Here is a 25,444-nt window from a genome sequence, read left to right on the forward strand (position 1 = left end):
GTGCCGAGTGCACATATAGACACCCCTATGTTTGAACATGGTGTTCGTTATGGATAATCTGTGACGTGCACAAAAGTCCAATGACAAAACACCACTTGGGTTTAGATCCGGGTGGCCGTTTCTCCCAATCACGCCTCTCGAGGATTCACTGTCGTTGCCAATGTCAGTGTTGAAGTCTCCCAGCAGAACAAGGGAATCACCTGTGGGAGTACTCTCCACTAATCCATCTAGCGAATCCAAAAAAGGCAGGTACTCTGTACTGGTGTTTGGTGCGTAAGCACAAACTACAGTCAGGACCCGTCCCCCCTCCTATAGGCAGCGGTAAGCTACCTTTGTGTCTACTGGGTTGAACTCCAATGTACAGGTTATGAACTGTGGGGTAACAAGTGGAGCAACCCCCACCCGCCTCTCACTTTTTGCAACGTGGAAGAGAGTCCAGCCCCTCTTGAGAGGACTCGTTCCAGAGCCATTGCTGTGCGTCAAAATGAGTCAGATGAGATTCAGTCGGAACTTTGTCCACTTCGCGCACCAGCTCAGGCTCTTTCACCCCCAGCGAGATGACGTTCCATGTCCCAAGAGCTAGCTTCTGTAGCCAAGGATCGGACCAAGCCAAGGGCCGTGTCTTCGGCTGCCGCTTGGCCACATTGCACCTGACCTCTATGCCCCCTCCTAAGAGTGGTGGGCCCATCGAAGGGGGGACCCACGTTGCCCAACCTCCAGGCCTGGCTCTAGAAGGGGTCCCGGTGACTTGCGTCCTCGCAGGGGAAATCTTGGTCCTAGATTTAGTTTTTTCATAGAGGTCTTCAAGCTGCTCTGTCTGGTCTCTCACCTAGGACCTGTTTGCTTGGAAGACCCTACCAGGTGGCATAGAAGCCCCCAGACATCATAGCTCCTAGGATCATTGGAACAGTCATACTCCTCTACCACGATAAGGTGGCAGCTCAGGAGAGGAGTATATGTGTATGTATATTTTACACTAATTTGGGAAAAAAGACACCTCTGCTTTAAACAGAGATTTAAAATGTAATCTAAAACTACAAGTGCAATTCAAGGTGCTAAATGATATGTCTACAATATTTATCGATATACATCTACTGTTTCTACCTGCCTTTATACAGGGCCGCCGTATAGGGGGAAAGGTGATGACAATTCTAAGTGCCCACAGCCCGCAAAGGCTCACACAGTAGCCTTTATGACAACATGATTATGCATACACTGGACTAATATATATTCATACAAATGAATCCAAATGAAAACAAAGCCACAAGTCATACAATGTTCTAATTTAAATCATTTCAATAACCCCCTTGCCCCCTTCTTGAAAAGTTCCTCCTACCATGGTTCTTCCTCATCTGCATTAAATGAGTGCGAGCGAACTCTAGCAGATTAGGATGCCCCACAAATAGCGAGGCCAGGAGTAGGAGCAAATGTTCGGGGCAGCATGGGGCCCGTACATCCCAAGCTTTTTGTTGAGAGAGTAAAATGACCGAAGGTTGCAACAATTAGCCTACTTGTTCATTCATTTAATGTCTGTAACATTACCTTTGACGGGTGTTAGCTGTCATCTGGCCGCGCTACACTCTGGACAAGTCACCAGTTAAAAAAAATTATAATAAAGTCGCCAGTTCATTATAAAGCAAAAGTGTGACTGTGTCTTTCACACATGTTACTGTCGGACAGTGCTCCAGTATGCGCCCATTCAGAGGCTGTGTTGAATTGTATTATGACGCATTCAAAATTCTACTCAGTAATGAATAATTACTGAATAATTACCTTGGTCAGATGCTCATATTAACTGAGCATCTGACGAAGATCAGTTACGTTATCATGATGTGATGAATGTGGTATTGTAAAATGTGTTATTAATGAGACATCTGAATGACCTAAATACAAAGTTAAATGTTCAAAGATTTGTTCTCGTTGTTGTTTGTTTTCATAGAAATATAAAATAAAAGACACCATAACAGCTGACAACAACAAAGTAAAAAAGACTATTTAGGATTTGGGACAGTTTTCAACTGACTTTCATATCAAAACATTTCCTGTGACTGTTGTAGGTTGACAAAAGGTGTTTTGCAAACTGAAACAAATTTAGAACTATCTGAGATCCACAACAAGCCAAGAGAGGCTAAATAGTCTTGCTAGACTTACAATTGAAAGTCAGCTCAGCTGTCAATTGGACTTCAAAGACCTCATCGGTCAAATTTGTCAACAAAGAGGCCCGGCGTTGGGCTTTCTCGGTGGTCAGCAACCCGCGGCTCTAGAGCCACATGCGGCTCTTGAGCGGTGCCCTGGTGGCTCCATGGAGCTTTTTCAGAAATGTATGGAAATGAAAAAAAAAATGGGATAAAAAATATATTTTTTGTTGTAATATGGTTTCTGTAGGAGGACAAACACGACACAAGACGTGCTTTATGCCACTCCTTCGTTGTCTCATTTTGTCCACCAAACGTTTTATACTGTGCGTGAATGCACAAAGGTGAGCTTTGTTGATGTTATTGACTTGTGTGGGGTGTTAATCAGGCATATTTGGTCACTGCATGACTGCAAGCTAATCGATGCTAACATGCTATTTAGGCTAGCTGTATGTACATATTGCATCATTATGCCTCGTTTGTAGGTATATTTGAGCTCATTTAATTTCCTTTACTTATGTCCTCCTGTGTATTTAATTTATATGTGTTTGTCTCATGACACATTATCTGTATGTAAGACTGGCTGCATTTCGGTGTGCCATGTTGTTCCAGACCACAGCAAACGTTACCCAGCTTGCAAAGATTGTAATAAATCCATTAGAAGTTTCCTTTAACTTGGACATACACAGTAATTTCCAGGAGTTATCTCACAATCTGAGAAGTTTTACTAATGTTTTCCAATGTTATAAAAATGTGTAGAATAAATATTACATTTCAACATTTCTGCCAACAAAGATTTCCGTCAGCCTGCGACACATAGTCATTTTGATAGTAGGCTAATATAGCTAATTAGCCACTTACATTATGTGTTGCCTTCATTATAACACTTAGACAAGTCTTTTAATTTTTTGCTGCTCCAGACTGATTACTTTTTTGTATTTTTGGTCCAATATGGCTCTTTCAACAATTTGGGTTGCCGACCCCTGGGCTTTCTGATGATTCTTACAGTGAACAAGCACGCCAATTTAAACTTTAATTGAGATTAGATGATGTTTTATAACAAAATATTCAACATGCTCTTTGTTTTATTTGCACACGTTTACTTGTGACATATATATTTACCAGAAGACTATCTTGAGCCAGGAGATCTTGTTTATTTTATTCTTTCACTGCTTGATTGTTAAATACAATAAAATAGCCACTACCTTTTTGTTGAGTGGTTAACTGAAAATATATTTGCAATCAATCAGAGATGTAATAACGCGTTGCAAATCAGTGAAATGAAAATGAGACAACTAATAAGAGATCATTTACATAATAATACTCAGACTTTTTAAGTCGGTAATCGGAAATTGGTTGTATCACACCAGGCACCGCCAAAAACACTGAAAAACAACTAAATTGAATGTGGCAATGAATGGGGTAGAGAGGTTTTCTGTTGACCTGTGCTACCCATCTATGTATGCTACTCAACATGAGCACAAACACAAATGTTTCAAATATTTGCCTCGAACAAATAGCAGCTGCGTCGTGTACAAGTAGTGATTTTAAATTACGCATCTTTCATTGTATCTTCTGACCAGCAGCATGCAGACAAATACAGCATGAGAAAGTTCACATTGCTCTGCCTCGTGTGCCTCGTGTACAAGCAGTGTACCAAAAATTACTTTTAAAAAGTAATTAATTATATTTACCTGTTTCTTTACCAAAAAAAGTAATTTAATTACTAACGGAATTACTCTTTAATACATGTAATTAATTACTAAGGAAAGTAGTTAATACGTTACTTTAAAAAAACAACTTTGAATATCTGAGGAATTGAAATGGGCACCCTTGGGCCAAAATTAATAAAACAAATTAAATAAATATGTATATAGAGACATACTGTAATAACTTGAAGTAAATAATGAAGATTAAAAACAAATTACAAATAAACATTTCAAAAAAAATGTTTTTACTAAAAGCTTACCTTTAGTATGTATATATTATTAATGTTGTAAATACGAATCTTTATGTATCTAGAAAGGGTGGTCCGAAAGAGGTAGCCATTTTTCAGAGGTCTTAAAAAAGTAAGAAATACAAGAATGTGTGTGTGCGTGTGTGTGTGTGTGTGTGCTTTTAAAAAGTAGAGCCCGTTGCCTAGTAACGTGTGACATCATGTAGGGTTTCAACGGAGCTGTGTTTGTTAGCTTTAGCAGTGCTCTTGAAGATTGAATGTGCTGCCAAAAGTTCTTATTTGAATGGCAAGCTTGTCACTTCAATCATTGAATTGTTGTTCATTATTCCCATTGTGTACATGTGCGTATGTTGTTGTCTGCTGCGTCACAGTGTGATGGTGCCTCTTGCTATTTGATATCAAGTTCATTTTAGTGCGGTGCTGCTTGCTGCTTTCACGAGTAAAAATATATTTCCTGCATGGAACTTGCTGTACTCATGACGCCGTCTTGTTGTTGACAAAAAACCACTTCAAAAGTAATGTGCCCTGTTACATCAAGCTATCGCTAACGGCGTTGTAACGGACCTAAAAGTAATGAATTCCATTACTTGTTACTAGTTAAAGCAACAGCGTTATTAACACTGTTATTATTTAACGCCGTTATTACAAACACTGTGTACAATAAATTATGTTTCTTTCATTGTATCTTCTGACAGGTAAGTATGTAGACTAGGGATGTCCGATAATATCGAACTGCCGATATTATCGGCCGATAAATGCTTTAAAATGTAATATCGAAAATTATCGGTTTCAAAACTATCGGTATCGGTTTCAAAAAGTAAAATGTATGACTTTTTATAACGCCGCTGGACGTAGGGAGAAGTACAGAGCGCCAATAAACCTTAAAGGCACTGCCTTTATGTGCCGGCCGAGTCACATAATAAGATGGCTTTTAACACACTCACAAGTGAATGCAACGCATACTTGATCAATAGCCATACAGGTCACACTGAGGGTGGCCGTATAAACAACTTTAACCCTGTTACTAATATGCGCCACACTGTGAACCCACACCAAACAAGAAAGACAAACACATTTCGGGAGAACATCCGCACCGTAACACAACATAACAGAACAAATACCCAGAACCCCTTGCAGCACTAACTCTTCCGGGACACTACAATATACCCCACCAACAACCCCGACCACCTCAACCTCCTAATGCTCTCTCAGAGCATGTCCCAATTTCCAAGCTGCTGTTTTGAGGCATGTTAAAAAAAATAATGCACTTTGTGACTTCAATAATAAATATGGCAGTGCCATGTTGCCATTTTTTTTCCATAACTTGTGTTGATTTATGGAAAACCTTGTTACATTGTTTAATGCATCCAGCGGGGCATCACAACAAAATTAGGCATAATAATATGTTAATTCCACAACTGTATATATCGGTATCGGTTGATATATCGGTATGGGTAATTAAGAGTTGGACAATATCGGAATATCAGATATCGGCAAAAAAGCCATTATCGGACATCTTTAATGTAGACAATTGCAGCCTGAGAAAGCTACTTGTAGTTTTTTTGGAGGAAGCAGACAAATTTGACAGAGGAGGGCCCACACAGATATTCTTTCAGGAGACTCAGAATCTCTAGCAAAGGCCCTGCATATAGCTATCATGTTTGTGTCGCCATCTGCAGTTCAAAGTCGTTGGAGTTGTTAACATAGCATAAACGACAAGCCAAATTTAGTGTGCTGCTCATTGTGTTTTTAAATTGTTTCGTTGACTTTACTTTTTTTCAGCCCGCCTGGCTTTTCTCTCGCGAGATCTTGGGCCATAAGTGTCGTCCAAATAACGGCGTCCAAATAACGGCATTGTTGTATAATTCTGCCGTGTTGTTTGGCTGTAATGTGTGCATTGTTGACGTGAGCTGATTTATGTTGGCTTGTTGTGTGAAGCTGAGTCGTATCTTCTGACCGGTAAGTATGTAGACAATTGCAGCCTTAGAAGGATACTGGTAGTTTTACTTTGGAGGAGGCAGCCAAATTTGACAGAGGAGGGGCCCACACAGATACTCTTTCAAGAGGCCCAAAATCTCTAGCAACGGCCCTGCATATAGCTATCATGTTTATGTCGCCATCTGCAGTTCAAAGTCGTTTGTTAACATAGCATAAACGACAAGGCAAATGTAGTGTGCTGCTCATTGTGTTTTTAAAGTGTTTCGTTGACTTTACTTTTTTTCCAGCCTGCCTGGCTTTTCTCTCGCGTGATCTTGGGACATAAGTGGCGTCCAAATAACGGTATTGTTGTATAATTACACGGTATTGTTGTATACTTACACGGTATTGTTGTATAATTACACGGTATTGTTCGGCTATAATGTGTGCAAAGTTGACGTGAGCTGATGGTCGTTTGAAGCTGTGTCGCGCACACGCATTGAAAGAAGTGGAAGAGACTGTGGAAAAAAAAAAGTTGTCCAACCCGCGGATAAGATCAGCAGGACGTCCCTTCTTCGCTACGTCGACGGCTGGTATGGACTTCCTTCCCCCAGATATGACCACAGACTCCTCAGGAGGCGTCTCCTAGTTTGTATTTCCTCACTTCTTCCTCGACCACCACGCTTGTTCACAACATGGATTTTTCCTCCACTTTGTCGTATTTGGAGGACAACCCTAGAAGAAGAAGCGACCCGGACCGCTTCGACACCTGTCCGTGTCCCAGCACAGCGGAGCTCAGCCAGGCGGTGTCCGTGTCCCTGGGCTTGGACGCGCTGTCCTCCCCGCTCCACAGCACCGCGCACGGCTCCGGCGGCGCCGCCGCTTTCCAGGTCTGCGAGGCGGGTCAGAGTTTCGGCGCGGCCGCGCACACCGGCACCACAGAGGACGAGTTCGGCGCGGTGTGCCAAGGCATGCAGCAGGTGAGCTGCATGGACCTGCTGAGGTCCAACGAAGCCGACAGCTCGCCGACGCCGGTGACGCGCGGTTCTGTCATATCCACGTTCGTCTGCAAGGACTCCAACTTGTTTGCGAACACGGAGCCGCCCTCTCAGATGGACCGACTCTTACCACTCAGACAATACACCGCTTACCCGCTCAACCCCAACTTGTACAGAGACATCCCGAGTGTTTTGTGCGTGAACGAGGGCGCTTACGGCGGCCGAGTCGAGCCGGGGAGGACCGGACATAATTTGGAGTGTAAATATTGTAAGTGTGGACAAGCAGGTGTTGGGTGCAGGCAGGAGTGCCGCTGTGTCTGGCACAACAGGGACGAGCCGAGCAAAGGAGGCATGCGAGCAGCAGCCATGGCACCGAGCTACGGCCAAGTGGAAAGTTACCAAAGTGAACACTCTCACGGCCAGCCCGCTTACCCATCCGTCAAGACGGAACCGCCAACCTGGATGGACTGCACGGATAGGGGCTTCAGGTAAACAAAACAGTCCAACATGAATTACTTCTTTTGTTTGGCAGTCGTCTCTAGCAATATTATTTAACATAAAGATATTTTCAGTGAGGCTCTCAATTAATTAAAGGAACCATATAAATACTGGCCAGGAAAACAAAACCCTCTCATCAGACAAAAAGAAAACATATGTGAACAATGACTGTATTGGCCTGTCAAGTTCATAGTCCTTTTGTTCTAGTGTGTCCTTTTGAACTTTGTTTTATGCACCCATTGCTATGTCATGGTGGATCCCAATATTAATGTGTTGTGGGCTGCAGTGCCACATGGTAGACAGACACACACACACACACACACACACATGTCATGACTTGCTTGGGTGGTGTCCAAAGTGCAGCCTGGATGCCATTATTGGCCCACAAGCCATTTCAATAGCTATAGAAATGGGACAAAATTGAGACACAATGTAAAGAGAAAGAAATAATTAATAAGAATGCAAAGATGTGTCGGGCAGCACGGTGAAACAGGGGTTAGTGCATGGGCCTCACAATACGAAGGTCCTGAGTTCAATCCCGGGCTCGGTATCTTTCTGTGTGGAGTTTGCATGTTCTCCCCGTGACTGCGTGGGTTCCCTCCGGGTATTACGGCTTCCCCCCACCTCCAAAGACATGCACCTGGGGATAGGTTGATTGGCAACACTAAATTGGCCCTAGTGTGTGAATGTTGTCTAACTGTGTTGGCCCTGTAATGAAATGGCGACTTGTCCAGGGTGTACCCCGCCTTCCGCCCGAATGCAGCTGAGATAGGCTCCAGCACCCCCTGCGACCCTGAAAGGGACAAGCGGTAGAAAATGGAAGGATGGGCAAAGATGTGTCTTCAAGCATATACAAAACTAACTATTAGAACTAAGAAACCAAACAAAGTTTTTTGCAGTTAATTTGCAGCGTGAACCATCCATCCAATAATATTAGACTTTTCTAATTCTATAAGGTACTGTATTAAACATGGGGTTTTTATTCTCTGTAAAAATTGTAATACATTCTTGAAATATTTCACTCTGTGTGTAGCACATGTATAGCTGGGTTCTCCAACAGGTAGCTAAGTTACTAGTAGCTTCAGTTTTAGTATTTAAAAAAAAAAAAACTGTTGAATTGAGATTTCATGCTTTCTTAAATCGACACAAAATAACATAATGTACATTTCAAAATAAAGTGCAATTTAAATGAACTTTTTAAGTTGAATTACTGAAATAAATGGAATTTGATAGTTATTCTAATCTGTATTTCTGTAAATCTAATTTTTTTTTAGCCTTTTCAATAAAATGATCAAATATACCCCAACAAAATCAATCAAAATAATCCCTGCACCCTCACATTTTTCAGTATGCGGCCCGCTGTGGAAAAGGTTTGGCCACCGGTGGTATTTAAAGTTATGCAGCTGCGAAGTTTACACAATTTGTGTCCCAACATCGTGTCTAGCTCTCAGCCTTGGCCCTGTTGTGTGTCTGCGTGCAGCTCCAGTCAACTTTGCAGTGCTCTTTGTACAAAACAGGTTAATATATCAGTGTCCCTGTAAACATGAGATACAGCACCTGGTGCTCCGCCTGCCGTCGTAGTGTGTTTTGAAAAAGACTCTTTACACAACTTGTTGCCATACATAGAATAGAATAAAATAGAATAGAATAGAAAGTACTTTATTGATCCCTTGGGGAAATTCAGCACCACAGTTCGCTCACGATAAACAATTAACACTTAGGTATTTTTTACATGTGAATAATATAAATACAGCATTATTCACATGTGAATAATATAAATACAGTCTGTTATACAGCATTATTCACATGTGAATAATATAAATAGTCTATTATACATTCAAGTACAGTCAAAAAGGAACATGCATTATACAGTCTGATGGCTGTTGGTATGAAGGACTTCCTGTGTCGTTCCTTGTTGCATTTTGGGATACATGCAAACATTATGGAGGGATCTAATCCAATTAGACGTGTTAGTGGCCAGAATGTCACTACAATTAGAACTAACGTGGCGCATGTTGACCTAAATCCACTGTTAAAACTCTACTTTTGTTTTTTAGGCCTGAAGATCTGTTCCCAGGTGTGTACCTATCAGACAGGCGTGTGTGTCAGGTGTGTGGGGATGATGCGTCTGGTTGTCACTATGGAGCAGTCACCTGTGGCAGCTGCAAAGTATTCTTCAAGAGGGCCGCCGCTGGTGGGTGTGACACACACACACGCACACGCACACACACACACACGCACACCCACACACACATTATTACTTGTGCACTTATTTAATTTCTTACACCCACTCTTTGGCCTAGCCAACCAGGGCACAACGACCTGACATTACAAGTAGCAGCTACTTGTTATCAGCCAACATCCACATATTGTTGCTTGGAGGTGTGAGGATTAGAGGTGGGCTATACTACCAGTCTTGGTATCTATCCTTCGATACTAGGTCGCTGAGAGCGATACTTTTTACTTTTAATTATTTTTTACATTTTTAAAGATCATTGGAATAATTTGTGGTGGTTGCTTATAATTATAAAAAATAAATAAAATAAAATAAAATAAAATCAAAACATTTAAAATAAAAAAAAAGACAAAGAGTTTAGTTGAGTTTAACATAATATTTCTATCACTATTCATTTGTGAACACTTTTATTTAATACAACACTATAAGACAATATTAACTAAATAATACACTCGTTTTATTCTTTTTATTAAAATGATTTGTGAAATGACTTAAACCCAATATAATATACAGTTGTCGCTCGAAGTTTGTGGCTTCACTCTTTTGCAGATTTGAAAAAAATGCATACTATTTTTGGACTAAATTAAGCATTTTTAAGCACAAAATGGCTAAATTAACTAAAAGTATCGATATTAGACATCAGCCTCAGGCAGCATTATTATATTGGAATAGTAAAAGTGACTATGTTGGTGTTATTTCATGTAACGAGGGGTCTCCTAATGTTAACTGTTTTTAGAAGTTTGTACAAAAGTTTTTTTTATGCCCGAGCTATAAAAATATAAAATTTATAACGAATAATTCTAACAATATTGTAGTATATTTTGCAGCCTCTTGCAATAACAGTATATTTATCACAATATATTATTTGGCTCATACATTATATTAGAACTATGTAAAAATTAGTTAAATACTCCCAATTTAGCTGCTGACATATGTGATAATTTCCAGTCGTGTTATTTTCTCAAAAATATTATTAATCTACTTACTGTTTACTCTTAATAACTCATAATAAATATTGGTAATAAAACAATCAACATAAAATGATCAACTGACACAACGGTAAATGGGTTATACTTGTACAGTATAGCGCTTTTCTACCTTCAAGGTACCGTATTTTCTGCACTATAAGGCGCACCGGATTATAAGGCGCACCTTCAATGAATGGCCTATTTTAAAACTTTGTTCATATATAAGGCGCACCGCATTATAAGGCGCATAGAATAGACGCTACAGTAGAGGCTGGGGTTACGTTATGCATCCGTTAGATGGAGCTGCGCTAAAGGGAATGTCAACAAAACAGTCAGATAGGTCAGTGAAACTTTATTAATAGATTACAAACCAGCGTTCTGACAACTCCCAAAATGAATAAACAGCTGTTTTATTATTTTCCCCGAGGTAAAGTCAGTGACGTGGTATTTCGTTTATCTACAAACCCCGTTTCCATATGAGTTGGGAAATTGTGTTGGATGTAAATATAGACAAAATACAATGATTTGCAAATCTTTTTCAACCCATATTCAATTGAATGCACTACAAAGACAACATATTTGATGTTCAAACTCATAAACTTTTTTTTTTGTTGCAAATAATAACTAACTTAGAATTTCATGGCTGCAACACGTGCCAAAGTAGTTGGGAAGGGGCATTTTTACCACTGTGTTACATCACCTTTTCTTTTAACAACACTCAATAAACGATTGGGAACTGAGGAAACTAATTGTTGAAGCTTTGAAAGTGGAATTCTTTCCCATTCTTGTTTTATGTAGAGCTTCAGTCGTTCAACAGTCCGGGGTCTCCGCTGTCGTGTTTTACGCTTCATAATGCGCCACACATTTTCGATGGGAGATGGGAGATGGGAGACAGGTCTGGACTGCAGGCGGGCCAGGAAAGTACCCACACTCTTTTTTTTTACGAAGCCACGTGCTGAATGTGGCTTGGCATTGTCTTGCTGAAATAACCAGGCGCGTCCATGAAAAAGACGCCGCTTAGATGGCAGCATATGTTGTTCCAAAACCTGTATGTACCTTTCAGCATTAATGGTGCCTTCACAGATGTGTAAGTTACCCATGCCTTGGGCACTAATGCAACCCCATACCATCACAGATGCAGGCTTTTGAACTTTGCGTCGATAACAGTCTGGATGGTTCGCTTCCCCTTTGGTCCGGATGACACGATGTTGAATATTTCCAAAATCAATTTGAAATGTGGACTCGTCAGACCACAGAACACTTTTCCACTTTGCATGAGTCTATCTTAGATGATCTCGGGCCCAGAGAAGCCGGCGGGGTTTCTGGATGTTGTTGATAAATGGCTTTCGCTTTGCATAGTAAAGCTTTAACTTGCACTTACAGATTTATCGACAAACTGTAATTAGTGACAGTGGTTTTCTGAAGTGTTCCTGAGCCCATGTGGTGATATCCTTTAGAGATTGAGTCGGTTTTTGATACAGTGCCGTCTGAGGGATCGAAGGTCACGGTCATTCAATGTTGGTTTCCGGCCATGCCGCTTACGTGGAGTGATTTCTCCAGATTCTCTGAACCTTTTGATGATATTATGGACCATAGATGTTGAAATCCCTAAATTTCTTGCAATTGCACTTTGAGAAGCGTTGTTCTTAAACGGTTTGACTATTTGCTCATGCAGTCTTGGACAAAGGGGTGTACCTCGCTCCATCCTTTCTTGTGAAAGACTGAGCATTTTTTGGGAAGCTGTTTTTATACCCAATCATGGCACCCACCTGTTCCCAATTAGCCTGCACACCTGTGGGATGTTCCAAATAAGTATTTGATGAGCATTCCTCAACTTTATCAGTATTTATTGCCACCTTTCCCAACTTCTTTGTCACATTTTGCTGGCATCAAATTCTAAAGTTAATGATTATTTGCAAAAAAAAAAATGTTTATCAGTTTGAACATCAAATATGTTGTCTTTGTAGCATATTCAACTGAATATGGGTTGAAAATGATGTGCAAATCATTGTAATCCGTTTATATTTACATCTAACACTATTTCCCAACTCATATGGAAACAGGGTTTGTATATTGCGTGACTGATCGCCTTGAGTTTAAACTCTGCGTCGTAAGTGTGTTTCTTAATAGGAGCCATTTTGGGGTCTTTACATAAACACACAAATGGAAATGAAACGGCACGCCTCGCGCAGTCATATATCCCAGCATGGACCGCGCGCTTCTTCTACGGGGGAAAATGAAGTCGGCGACTGCTTACCGTAGTTGCGAGACCTGTTGTGGCTCAATATTGGTCCATATATATATATAAGGCGCACCGGATTATAAGGCGCACTGTCAGCTTTTGAGAAAATTTGAGGTTTTTAGGTGCGCCTTATTGTGCGGAAAATACGGTACTCAAAAACACTATTTCCACATTCACCCATTCACACACCGATGGCGGGAGCTGCCATGCAAGGCCCTAACCACGACCCATCAGGAGCAAGGGTGAAGTGTCTTGCCCAAGGACACAACGGATGTGACGAGGTTGGTAGAAGGTGGGGATTGAACCAGGAACCCTCAGGTTGCTGGCACGCCACTATCCCAACTGCACCACTCCGTCACCAAAACTGGTAGTCGTTAATCACTGTTTTACTGCTTTTTTTGAAAGTTGAATAGTTGACACGGTACATAAAATGAGCTGGTGGTGTGTTCCATGCATGGGCATAGAGACAACCATTTGACTAAATGTAATTCTATGTCGTTGGATGTTACAATCGCCACTAGTTAGTGCTCTAGTATTGACTCGATTGCAGGGTTTTTTTCTGGATTAATACTTGTAATTGGGAAGGGGCGAGCTCAGTCAAAACCTTAAAAACAAAACATACATCCAAAAATGTCTGATAGTTATCCAAATCTAAAATATTATACTTACTAAGAATATTACACTAATGATAGTGACGAAGCTTTCTGTCTAAAATGTTCAATGTCTTCTTAAAGAGAGACTTGATGGGTCTTAAGGTGCTCTGTGTTGCATGAGACCAAGTTGTATAACCGTAGTTTATATGTGCAAAAATCATTGTGTTCATATACACTTTTGCTGATTCCAAAGTCAAAAAAGGTCTTATATGATTAAAATTTGATGAGTTGAATTTGATGATACTCGTATTTTTTTACCATGATACTTGAATCGAAGACCACACGCAGATACTTAAAAGGTTCTACTACATCCAAACATTTTTCACTGACTAAAACAGATTGTTGTGGGTTCTAGCTGCCTGCCATAAAAAAACATAGGTTTTTTTTGTATTAAGATGTAGTCAGGAATTTTGGAGCCACTGTTACCATGGCTCCAGAACTTTTTGCAGCAGCTTCTTGTTTAGTTGTAGGGTTAAATCTTCCTATTGTGTGTATTGTAGCATGTTTAGATGTTCTTCGTCTTCCAAGGATGATACAACAAACAGTTCATTTGCTGCCACAGAGGCAAGGATTGCTGACTTACAAGTGGCTTTGCACTGTGGAGGGACGTTAGCCATTAGCTAGAATTCTACATTGCATTGAGGACGCGTTAGTTCGATTGTTGCTGTCACATTTGCGGGACACAGCTAGAATGTGTCATCAAAAGGCATCATCACGATATGATGAAAGTATTGAAAGCTCTATCGTGTATCGTCTAAATTGCCTAACCCTAATTTCTACTTCGCAGAAATTCATTCCTCACAGTTAGAACAAATTAACAGCGATAAACAAGGGTATACTGTACACTATATTTTTTAACAACACGACAAAAAACACATATTTGTGAAAAAAAACATAAAAAAGAACTGAAATATTGTCACGATACCAATATGGTATCGATATTACCACCATTTGGATCGCCCTGTCGACATTGTTTTGGTGGCGTGGCTGCTTTATCCTGTTTTTATTTTCTCAGGTAAACAGAACCACCTGTGTGCCAGCCGGAATGACTGCACCATTGACAAATTGCGGCGTAAAAACTGTGCCTCGTGTCGCTTAAAACGCTGCTTCATGTCAGGAATGAGCCTCAAAGGTGAGTATCCATGAGCAAGGAGTGTGTGGAGTGTGTGTGGACCTTACATGCGTCAAATCAAAAGATGCTAATAAAATGTCCTAATGGAATACAGCGGAACAAATCTGTTGACTTTTTTGGGGCCAAGGGGGAAGAACCTCCCCACATGGTTATGATAAAAGCAAGTGAGTGTCAGAAAGGCTTTTAAAAGTACTCCCATTGCCGTATCCAAGCAATTTATTGTGCAATCGGACCAAAGATGTTGACATTATCTCCTTTTATCTTTATGTTTCTTCTCCTGCTTGTCTGCGGCAAATTGTAGGTCGCAGGATGAAGGGAGCCAGCCAGACGAGGAGCGGGGAAGAGGAGAAACCTCCAACTCCCTTGAGGCCTGGTGAAATAGGAGAGAGGCCAGAGAGGAGAGATGTCATCTTGGAGCACGGAAATGCAGTTGCCAGGGCTCGAGGTAATTAGGAAAAGTGCCACACTCAAACCAATAAGCATATTTTGCTCGTGTAATTCTAATGAATGTTTTTCTTCCCATGACTGCCATTTTGTTTTTTCTCCCAGCATCCCAGACTCTGGTTTTAGGCATCCCTCAGACCCTACACTCCTGCCTATCCCTGCTCAGCGTGCTCCAGGCCATTGAGCCTGCCGTCGTCAACGCAGGGCATGACCCGGCCCTTCCAGACAGCTCTACCTCCCTGCTAACCAGCCTGAACCAACTCGGGGAGAGACAACTTGTAACAGTGGTAGGCTGGGCCAAAGCGATGCCAGGTAATTTACTGCGGTACAGAAGAGCAATAAAGCTCTCAGGAAGAAAACATGTTCATCATTTAACAATTGGCAAGGCCTGAAAGCAGGCAGACAGAATATCATTCATCATGTAGACTTGGTGACAGTCATTCTCAGCCCAATCCAAGCTCTGCAAATAGTAACCACAAGAGGGCAATATTTTCACGTTTAAGACAAGAATGGAGCAAACAGCAGCCATGGCTGGAATGATTATACAGCATTTCATTCAAGTATTTCCAGTACGGTGCTAAAGCCTTGGGCTACTATTACCATGGTTTTGAACTTTGTAATGAACTTCACTCGTATTTACACAGTAAAACAGTAAATGCATCAAATGTACTTAGTACATTGCTAAACAAACTTATTATGTAACTTATTTATTTCCTATTAAGTACCCCGCCTACCGCCCGTGTGCAGCTGAGATAGGCTCCAGCATCAACACGACCCCGAAAGGGACAAGCGGTAGAAAAATGGATGGATGGATAAGTAATAACAATTGAGTCACATTTCATTACTCTTATTGAATTTAAAATTACATTTCAATCTTTATTTTCTAAAAATGTACATACCTTCCTTTTGCATAATATTGTAAACGATAACAAATTATAGACAATATACAACATAAATAGGGCTCGAAAGGCCATGTGATTTTGCAATGCATTGTGTGGCTGTGTAGCCATTGTTGCTGGACAAAGTTTTTGTTTACATGACTGTACTCAACCAGCGTTATTGTGAGAGAGAGCAACAAACTGGATTAAAATAGATCGTACAAAAGAAAAAAATCAATGCACTGTACCGAAAAAAACTGGACCTTGTTCCAAAGGCTACCCCGTAAGTGACAAGCGGTAGAAGTTAAGTAAAGTTAAAAGTTAAAGTACCAATGATTGTCACACACACACTAGGTGTGGTGAAATTTGTCCTCTGCATTTAACCCATACCCTTGTTCACCCCCTGGGAGGTGAGGGGAGCAGTGGGCAGCAACGATGGCCGCGCCTAGGAATAATTTTTGGTGATTTAACCCCCAATTCCAACCCTTGATGCTGAGTGCCAAGCAGGGAGGTAATGAGTCCCATTTTTATAGTCTTTGGTATGACTCGAAAATGGATGGATGGATATAAAATTACAACATTACCTACAGACAGTCAGCTACGAATATGCCTCTTGTGCTTGAGCTGCTGCCATGTGATGTCTTGTCTAACCCAGGTATGGAACATTGGTTTTACATGGGTTACATTGGAAAAACCTCACGCGATTACATTTCCACAATTCAACATGTCTGAAAATGAGAAGGAAGAACCACAATTTATTTAATCCTACCCCTTTTTCATGCCATCCATCCATCCATCCATCCATCCATCTTCTTCCGCTTATCCGAGGTCGGGTTGCGGGGGCAGCAGCCTAAGCAGGGAAGCCCAGACTTCCCTCTCCCCAGCCACTTCGTCCAGCTCTTCCCGGGGGATCCCGAGGCGTTCCCAGGCCAGCCGGGAGACATAGTCTTCCCAACGTGTCCTGGGTCTTCCCCGTGGCCTCCTACCGGTCGGACGTGCCCTAAACACCTCCCGAGGGAGGCGATCGGGTGGCATCCTGACCAGATGCCCGAACCACCTCATCTGGCTCCTCTCGATGTGGAGGAGCAGCGGCTTTACTTTGAGCTCCCCGCGGATGACAGAGCTTCTCACCCTATCTCTAAGGGAGAGCCCTGCCACCCGGCGGAGGAAACTCATTTTGGCCGCTTGTACCCGTGATCTTGTCCTTTCGGTCATAACCCAAAGCTCATGACCATAGGTGAGGATGGGAACGTAGATCGACCGGTAAATTGAGAGCTTTGCCTTCCGGCTCAGCTCCTTCTTCACCACAATGGATCGATACAGCGTCCGCATTACTGAAGACGCCGCACCGATCCGCCTGTTGATCTCACGATCCACTCTTCCCTCACTCGTGAACAAGACTCCGAGGTACTTGAACTCCTCCACTTGGGGCAGGGTCTCCTCCCCAACCCGGAGATGGCACTCCACCCTTTTCCGGGCGAGAACCATGGACTCGGACTTGGAGGTGCTGATTCTCATCCCAGTCGCTTCACATTCGGCTGCGAACCGATCCAGCGAGAGCTGAAGATCCTGGCCAGATGAAGCCATCAGGACCACATCATCTGCAAAAAGCAGAGACCTAATCCTGCAGCCACCAAACCGGATCCCTTCAACACCTTGACTGCGCCTAGAAATTCTGTCCATAAAAGTTATGAACAGAATCGTCAGAGAGAGTTTCAATTCCCACTTCCGGAAGAACTTTGAACATGTCACGAGGGAGGTGCTGGACATTGAGTCCGAGTGGACCATGTTCCGCACCTCTATTGTCGAGGCAGCTGATTGGAGCTGTGGCCGCAAGGTAGTTGGTGCCTGTCGTGGCGGTAATCCTAGAACCCGTTGGTGGACACCGGCGGTGAGGGATGCCGTCAAGCTGAAGAAGGAGTCCTATCGGGTTCTTTTGGCTCATAGGACTCCTGAGGCAGCGGACAGGTACCGACAGGCCAAGCGGTGTGCGGCTTCAGCGGTCGCGGAGGCAAAAACTCGGACATGGGAGGAGTTCGGGGAAACCATGGAAAACGACTTCCGGACGGCTTCGAAGCGATTCTGGACCACCATCCGCCGCCTCAGGAAGGGGAAGCAGTGCACTATCAACACCGTGTATGGTGAGGATGGTGTTCTGCTGACCTCGACTGCGGATGTTGTGGATCGGTGGAGGGAATACTTCGAAGACCTCCTCAATCCCACCAACACGTCTTCCTATGAGGAAGCAGTGCCTGGAGAATCTGTGGTGGGCTCTTCTATTTCTGGGGCTGAGGTTGCTGAGGTAGTTAAAAAGCTCCTCGGTGGCAAGGCCCCGGGGGTGGATGAGATCCGCCCGGAGTTCCTTAAGGCTCTGGATGCTGTGGGGCTGTCTTGGTTGACAAGACTCTGCAGCATCGCGTGGACATCGGGGGCGGTACCTCTGGATTGGCAGACCGGGATGGTGGTTCCTCTCTTTAAGAAGGGAAACCGGAGGGTGTGTTCCAACTATCGTGGGATCACACTCCTCAGCCTTCCCGGTAAGGTCTATTCAGGTGTACTGGAGAGGAGGCTACGCCGGATAGTCGAACCTCGGATTCAGGAGGAACAGTGTGGTTTTCGTCCTGGTCGTGGAACTGTGGACCAACTCTATACTCTCGGCAGGGTCCTTGAGGGTGCATGGGAGTTTGCCCAACCAGTCTACATGTGCTTTGTGGACTTGGAGAAGGCATTCGACCGTGTCCCTCGGGAAGTCCTGTGGGGAGTGCTCAGAGAGTATGGGGTATCGGACTGTCTGATTTTGGTGGTCCGCTCCCTGTATGATCAGTGTCAGAGCTTGGTCCGCATTGTCCGCATTGCCGGCAGTAAGTCGGACACGTTTCCAGTGAGGGTTGGACTCCGCCAAGGCTGCCCTTTGTCACCGATTCTGCCATGTGATGTCTTGTCCAACCCAGGTATGGAACATTGGTTTTACATGGGTTACATTGGAAAAACCTCACGCGATTACATTTCCACAATTCAACATGTCTGAAAATGAGAAGGAAGAACCACAATTTATTTAATCCTACCCCTTTTTCATGCCTATTCTTGATAATTCATTTGCACCATATTGTTATGTTTACATACTTGTACACCGCCTTCCGCCCAAATGCAGCTGAGATAGGCTCCAGCATCCCCCGCGACCCCCCGAAAGGGACACGCGGTAGAAAATGGATGGATGGATGTACTTACAAACACTTACAATATTTAGTTTGCTTACATTTTGTTATTTAAACTTTGCTCACTTCCTGTGTAAAGAAACAAAGAAAGGGAAATATCCATGAGAAAATTATACTTTAAAAAATTACAACATGCAGTAGGGATGGGCGATAAGGCCTAAAACCTTTATTGCAATATATATTGCAGCCACTTATATTACAATATATATCACAGTATATTATTTGGTATATGAATAATAATAAAACATTTATTAAAACGGGTTTTGAGGTCTTTTAATTAAGCTTCTCTTTTCAAGTTGTTTTACTTTCTCAAAGCTATTATTGATCTATGTGTATGTATGTATATATATATATATATATATATATATATATATATATATATATATATATATATACTGTATATACATACATACGTATATAGCTCACCATGCGATGTCAACAAAGCCACACAAGCTAATGATCACGGCGCTGCTATAAATAGTTTGTCTGCATTAGCGCTTATAATAACAATATCACTAATACTTGGTTCATATTCAAGTCGCGAAATGTAAATGGAGTATTGTTGGCAGTTTTTGGATGGTTATTTATTGGGTTTCATTGGCAGAATAAAAAAATAATACAATGGAACCTCGATCTACTCACTCCTCTATTAGCGTCCTTTTTGGTTTACAAACCTTTACAGCGAACCAAATATGCCTCTGTGTGCGAACCATGTCTCGGCGTATGAATGCTTCATTCAGTCATTCATTCATTTTGCGTGACATTTTGATGACATCACTTCCTCTGCATGGGGACACGGCCATTTTAAAGAGGCAGTGCCCTCTACACCACATCCTGTTTACATTCTGTACACGCGGGCGCGGCCATATCGAAGGGCTTCCACAACCAGTGGTACTTCTGACATGTTTATTTCCACAATTGCCTATCAGAGCTATGTCAGCCTGTCTTAGAGATCACTTTGAGTGATCAGAAACGCTTTAAATGTAACCCAACACTCACAGTCTCGCTGTATAGCTTCGGGTTGCTCGACAACCGCTTTGAACTAGGGTTTTAGCTAGTTAGCCTCGGGCCTGCGGCCTTTCCAGTTCGAGGATTTTATCAGCAAAGGTGGCTTTGTTCCGCAGCAAGTCTTAATTGTGATGAGACCAAAAAAGATGCCACAGCCTACATTTATTACAGAGAAGTAGAAGGCACTACCGAGACACAAGCTGATGAAAGATTGCCTCACAATTCTAGTTTGTGCTAAGGCTAGTGGTGACTGTAAGGTGATTCCACAGTGTTAAAAAAATGCCACAAATCCTCTCAGACACAGGGTGAAATGATTTTCCTTTTTTTCATTGTATCAACATGTTGTTTAACATTTGAACCATACTAACGAGACTTTTGTGTATGTGTGCGTGTTGACATTTTCTTATCACGGTTATTGTGACCACAGAATTTTTAAATGTGCTCAAAATTTTCCAAAAATAATCATACTGAAATCTTTTAACCAAGTTTTATTTAAAAAAAAAAAAACCCAACACATTCAAAATGATTTCCTTTGCAAGAGAAACCTTATTGTAGATAAGAACACAGTTTCATGGACCTCAAGTATAAATTGAATGTGCATAAATGTAATGCAAGATGGCACCTGATGGCCATAAGATGGCACCTGATGGCCATAAGTCGTAACTGCTCTTTTTGTCCACATAGATACAAAATAGTGTTCATGTATTAATTATGGCCAAATTAATAATGAAGATTATTTTTATCAAAATTTTAATCATGATTACTGATTGTTAGGTAAAGCAGTGTTGGGGTGTGAACGTAATACCATCATGTAATGTTTAATGTCTAATAAAAAGGCTGTAGATAAACGTTATCCGTATATCTAAAGTATTTGTTTTTTTTTTGTTCATTAATAATATCAACGTGTCAGCTTGTTCTCATTACATGATGTCTGTATCTCTATTTTTACATTTTGATAGAGGGAGGTATTTTTTTAAATTATTTATTTATTTAAGGTTTGTACATTTATATGTACATGTAGATGCTTTATCGGGACAGATCCATTAAGAGTTTGAGCAGAAATATGTCTTATAGAAATTAACTATACATAGGGCTGGGCGATATGGCCTTTTATTAATATCTCAATATTTTTAGGCCATGTCACGATACACAATATATATCTCGATATTTTGCCTTAGCCTTGAATGAACACTTGATGCATATAATCACACCAGTATGATGATTCTATGTGTCTACATTAAAACATTATTGTTCATACTGCATTAATATATGCTAATTTTAAACTTTCATGCAGAGAGGGAAATCACAACTAAGTCAATTTACCAAAATTGTATTTATTAAACAGTTATTAAGCAGTGGCACAAACATTCATGTAATTTCCAAAACAGAAAGTGCAAGATTGTCAGACATTTTAAAACAAGCTATTAGTGCACTTTTGTGCATGATGTCACTAAGATGACATATCAAAACAACACTAAATTAAAGTGCACTTTTTGTACAGAACGCCACTACAATAGTTTAAAACAAATAAAGTGCACTTTTGTGTATGATGTCACACAAGATATTTCAATAACTGTCAAATACAAATTAGCTGCATAATAGGAAATCAAATAGTGTATGTGCTTCACTATGTTGTAGGTTCCTGCGGACGTTATCTCCTTCTGTTGGTGACTATTTTTTCATACGGTGTTGATCTGGAAATGGTTGCTTGGGCATTTTGTGGGTTTGGCACCGAATGGAGATGTTGACATGCAGAGTTTCAAGCACTCTTCATTCTCTAGCTGCTGACTTTTCAAATGATGCTACAAATTAGCAGTAATGCTACTTTTTGTAGCAACGCTTTTGCCGCATACTTGACATATTACGGTTGTCTGGTCAACATATTCCTGCTTGAAGCCAGACGATGGACCCCCTGCTGTTTTTCTTGGGAATTAATTATTCTTCCTTCATTTGTTACCAGATTCAAACCTTCTTTCTCTTGTATTACCACTCGCACCGCACCGCTAGCGTCACAGCTAACGTTACCCATTCCGCTACCTCTCTGCTCCGCGAGGGCGTATGACGTTGCACGCGCGACAGTATGTGACGTTTGTGACAAGTTGCGCTTGTTTTATGTCTCTGTGAGGAGAGACAAGAAAGAGTGAGAAGAGCCTGTAGTGTAATGCCTGCAGCTAAAACCAACTGTGTGAGAACGTATACTCGAATATCACGATATAGACATTTTCTATATCGCACAGAGACAAACCCGCGATATATCGAGTATATTCGATATATCGAGTCTAATAAACAAGTTTTGTTCTTCTCCAATGCCTGTTCAGTACAACAGTTTGGCCAACAAAAATAAACTGGAGTGATACCTCCCACTCCTAATACACAATCTTCACAGCCTGCGTTCAGTTCGAAGAGATGACAAAACATTATAGCTAGTAGTGATGTTATTTGAACACTGATACAGTTAGGAGTCAAATAAAGGACGAGTGATCATCCCAGTAAACAAACTAAAGACTTTAAAAAACAAGTTGTGGCAACGTTCACGACACATCGTCTGGTGCATGTTTCCTCATGTCATTAACTGTCAGTCACAGCAGCTGATGGACGCTGTATTGACAAAATGAAAGAAACATCAAATAGTTTTCTCCTTCGCTGTATACTTTGTGTGGGACAAGTGCGTCTGTCTCCAATCGAAAAACAGCAGTGCTCCTCTTAAACGCATGCCAAGAAGTGAGGGAAAATGACGTTAAACCAAGCGCTTGGCTCTCTTCACTTCGAGGGGAAATCTCAGGAGCAAATTCCGTGTAGTTTGTCCGCCATGATTTTCTAGCCAAACGACGCCAACTCTTTATTTTACTGTGATAGAGTGATTGGAGCACATACTTGTTGGTCACAAAACATTCATGAAGTTTGGTTCTTTTATGAATTTATTATGGGTCAACTGAAAATGCATAGCAGGGCCATAGAGGTCGGTGCAGTGTGAGCTGGGCGGCAGCCGAGGGCAGGGCGCTTGGCGGTCCGATCCTCGGCTACATAAGCTGGCTCTTGGGACGTGGAACGTCACTTCGCTGGGGGGGAAGGAGCCTGAGCTAGTGCGTGAGGTGGAGAAGTTCCGGCTAGATATAGTCGGACTCACTTCGACGCACAGCAAGGGCTCTGGAACCACTTCTCTTGAGAGGGGCTGGACTCTCTTCCACTCTGGCGTTGCCGGCAGTGAGAGGCGACGGGCTGGGGTGGCAATTCTTGTTGCCCCTCGGCTCAAAGCCTGCACGTCGGAGTTCAACCCGAAGGGTGGGGGGACGGGTCCTGACTGTTGTTTGCGTTTACGCGCCAAACGGCAGCTCAGAGTACCCACCCTTTTTGGATTCACTCGAGGGAGTACTGGAGAGTGCTCCCCCGGGTGATTCCCTCGTTCTACTGGGGGACTTCAACGCTCATGTTGGCAGCGACAGTGAAACCTGGAGAGGTGTGATTGGGAAGAATGGCCGCCCGGATCTGAACCTGAGTGGTGTTCTGTTATTGGACTTTTGTGCTCGTCACAGATTGTCGATAACAAACACCATGTTCAAACATAAGGGTGTCCATATGTGCACTTGGCACCAGGACACCCTAGGCCGCAGTTCCATGATCGACTTTGTAGTTGTGTCATCGGATTTGCGGTCTCATGTTTTGGACACTCGGGTGAAGAGAGGGGCGGAGCTTTCTACCGATCACCACCTGGTGGTGAGTTGGCTGCGATGGTGGGGGAGGATGCCGGACAGACCTGGCAGGCCCAAACGCATTGTGAGGGTTTGCTGGGAACGCCTGGCAGAGTCTCCTGTCAGAGAGAGTTTCAATTCCCACCTCCGGAAGAACTTTGAACATGTCACGAGGGAGGTGCTGGACATTGAGTCCGAGTGGACGATGTTCTGTACCTCTGTTGTCGAGGCGGCCGATTGGAGCTGTGGCCGCAAGGTAGTTGGTGCCTGTCGTGGCGGTAATCCTAGAACCCGTTGGTGGACGCCGGCGGTGAGGGATGCCGTCAGGCTGAAGAAGGAGTCCTATCGGGTTCTTTTGGCTCATGGGACTCCTGAGGCAGCAGACAGGTACCGACAGGCCAAGCGGTGTGCGGCTTCAGCGGTCGCGGAGGCAAAAACTCGGACATGGGAGGAGTTCGGGGAGGCCATGGAAAAAGACTTCCGGACGGCTTCGAAGCAATTCTGGACCACCATCCGCCGCCTCAGGAAGGGGAAGCAGTGCAGTGTCAACACCGTGTATGGTGGGGATGGTGCTCTGCTGACCTCGACTGCGGATGTTGTGGATCGGTGGAGGGAATACTTCGAAGACCTCCTCAATCCTACCAGCACGTCTTCCTATGAGGAAGCAGGGCCTGGGGAATCTGTGGTGGGCTCTTCTATTTCTGGGGCTGAGGTTGCCGAGGTAGTTAAAAAGCTCCTCGGTGGCAAGGCCCCGGGGGTGGATGAGAACCGCCCGGAGTTCCTTAAGGCTCTGGATGTTGTGGGGCTGTCTTGGTTGACAAGACTCTGCAACATCGCGTGGACATCGGGGGCGGTACCTCTGGATTGGCAGACCGGGGTGGTGGTTCCTCTCTTTAAAAAGGGGAACCGGAGGGTGTGTTCCAACTATCGTGGGATCACACTCCTCAGCCTTCCCGGTAAGGTCTATTCAGGTGTACTGGAGAGGATGCTACGCCGGATAGTCGAACCTCGGATTCAGGAGGAACAGTGTGGTTTTCGTCCTGGTCGTGGAACTGTGGACCAGCTCTATACTCTCGGCAAGGTCCTTGAGGGTGCATGGGAGTTTGCCCAACCAGTCTACATGTGCTTTGTGGACTTGGAGAAGGCATTCGACCGTGTACCCCGGGAAGTCCTGTGGGGAGTGCTCAGAGAGTATGGGGTAACGGACTGTCTTATTGTGGCAGTTCGCTCCCTGTATAATCAGTGCCAGAGCTTGGTCCGCATTGCCGGCAGTAAGTCGGACACGTTTCCAGTGAGGGTTGGACTCCGCCAAGGCTGCCCTTTGTCACCGATTCTGTTCATAACCTTTATGGACAGAATTTCTAGGCGCAGTCAGGGCGTTGAGGGGATCTGGTTTGGTGGCTGCAGGATTAGGTCTCTGCTATTTGCAGATGATGTGGTCCTGATGGCTTCCTCTGGCCAAGATCTTCAGCTC

The 25,444-nt window shown here is 42.9% G+C and overlaps 1 protein-coding gene across 1 annotated transcript in view; it reads left to right on the forward strand.

Annotated features, from left to right (window-relative positions):
• The first annotated feature begins 6,072 nt into the window (after positions 1–6,072).
• LOC133575392 (progesterone receptor-like) overlaps positions 6,073–25,444 on the forward strand; it is a 35,322-nt gene continuing 15,950 nt past the window's right edge. Inside the window, exons 1-5 of the mRNA XM_061928093.2 lie at positions 6,073–7,495; positions 9,563–9,699; positions 14,620–14,736; positions 15,038–15,181; positions 15,286–15,492. Of these exons, the coding sequence (XP_061784077.1) occupies positions 6,705–7,495; positions 9,563–9,699; positions 14,620–14,736; positions 15,038–15,181; positions 15,286–15,492 (1,396 nt within the window). The 5' untranslated portion in view covers positions 6,073–6,704. The remainder of the gene's footprint in view (positions 7,496–9,562; positions 9,700–14,619; positions 14,737–15,037; positions 15,182–15,285; positions 15,493–25,444) is intronic.

This window comes from Nerophis lumbriciformis, linkage group LG35 (genome assembly GCF_033978685.3).
Source record: "Nerophis lumbriciformis linkage group LG35, RoL_Nlum_v2.1, whole genome shotgun sequence".
Classification (NCBI taxonomy): Eukaryota; Metazoa; Chordata; class Actinopteri; order Syngnathiformes; family Syngnathidae; genus Nerophis; species Nerophis lumbriciformis.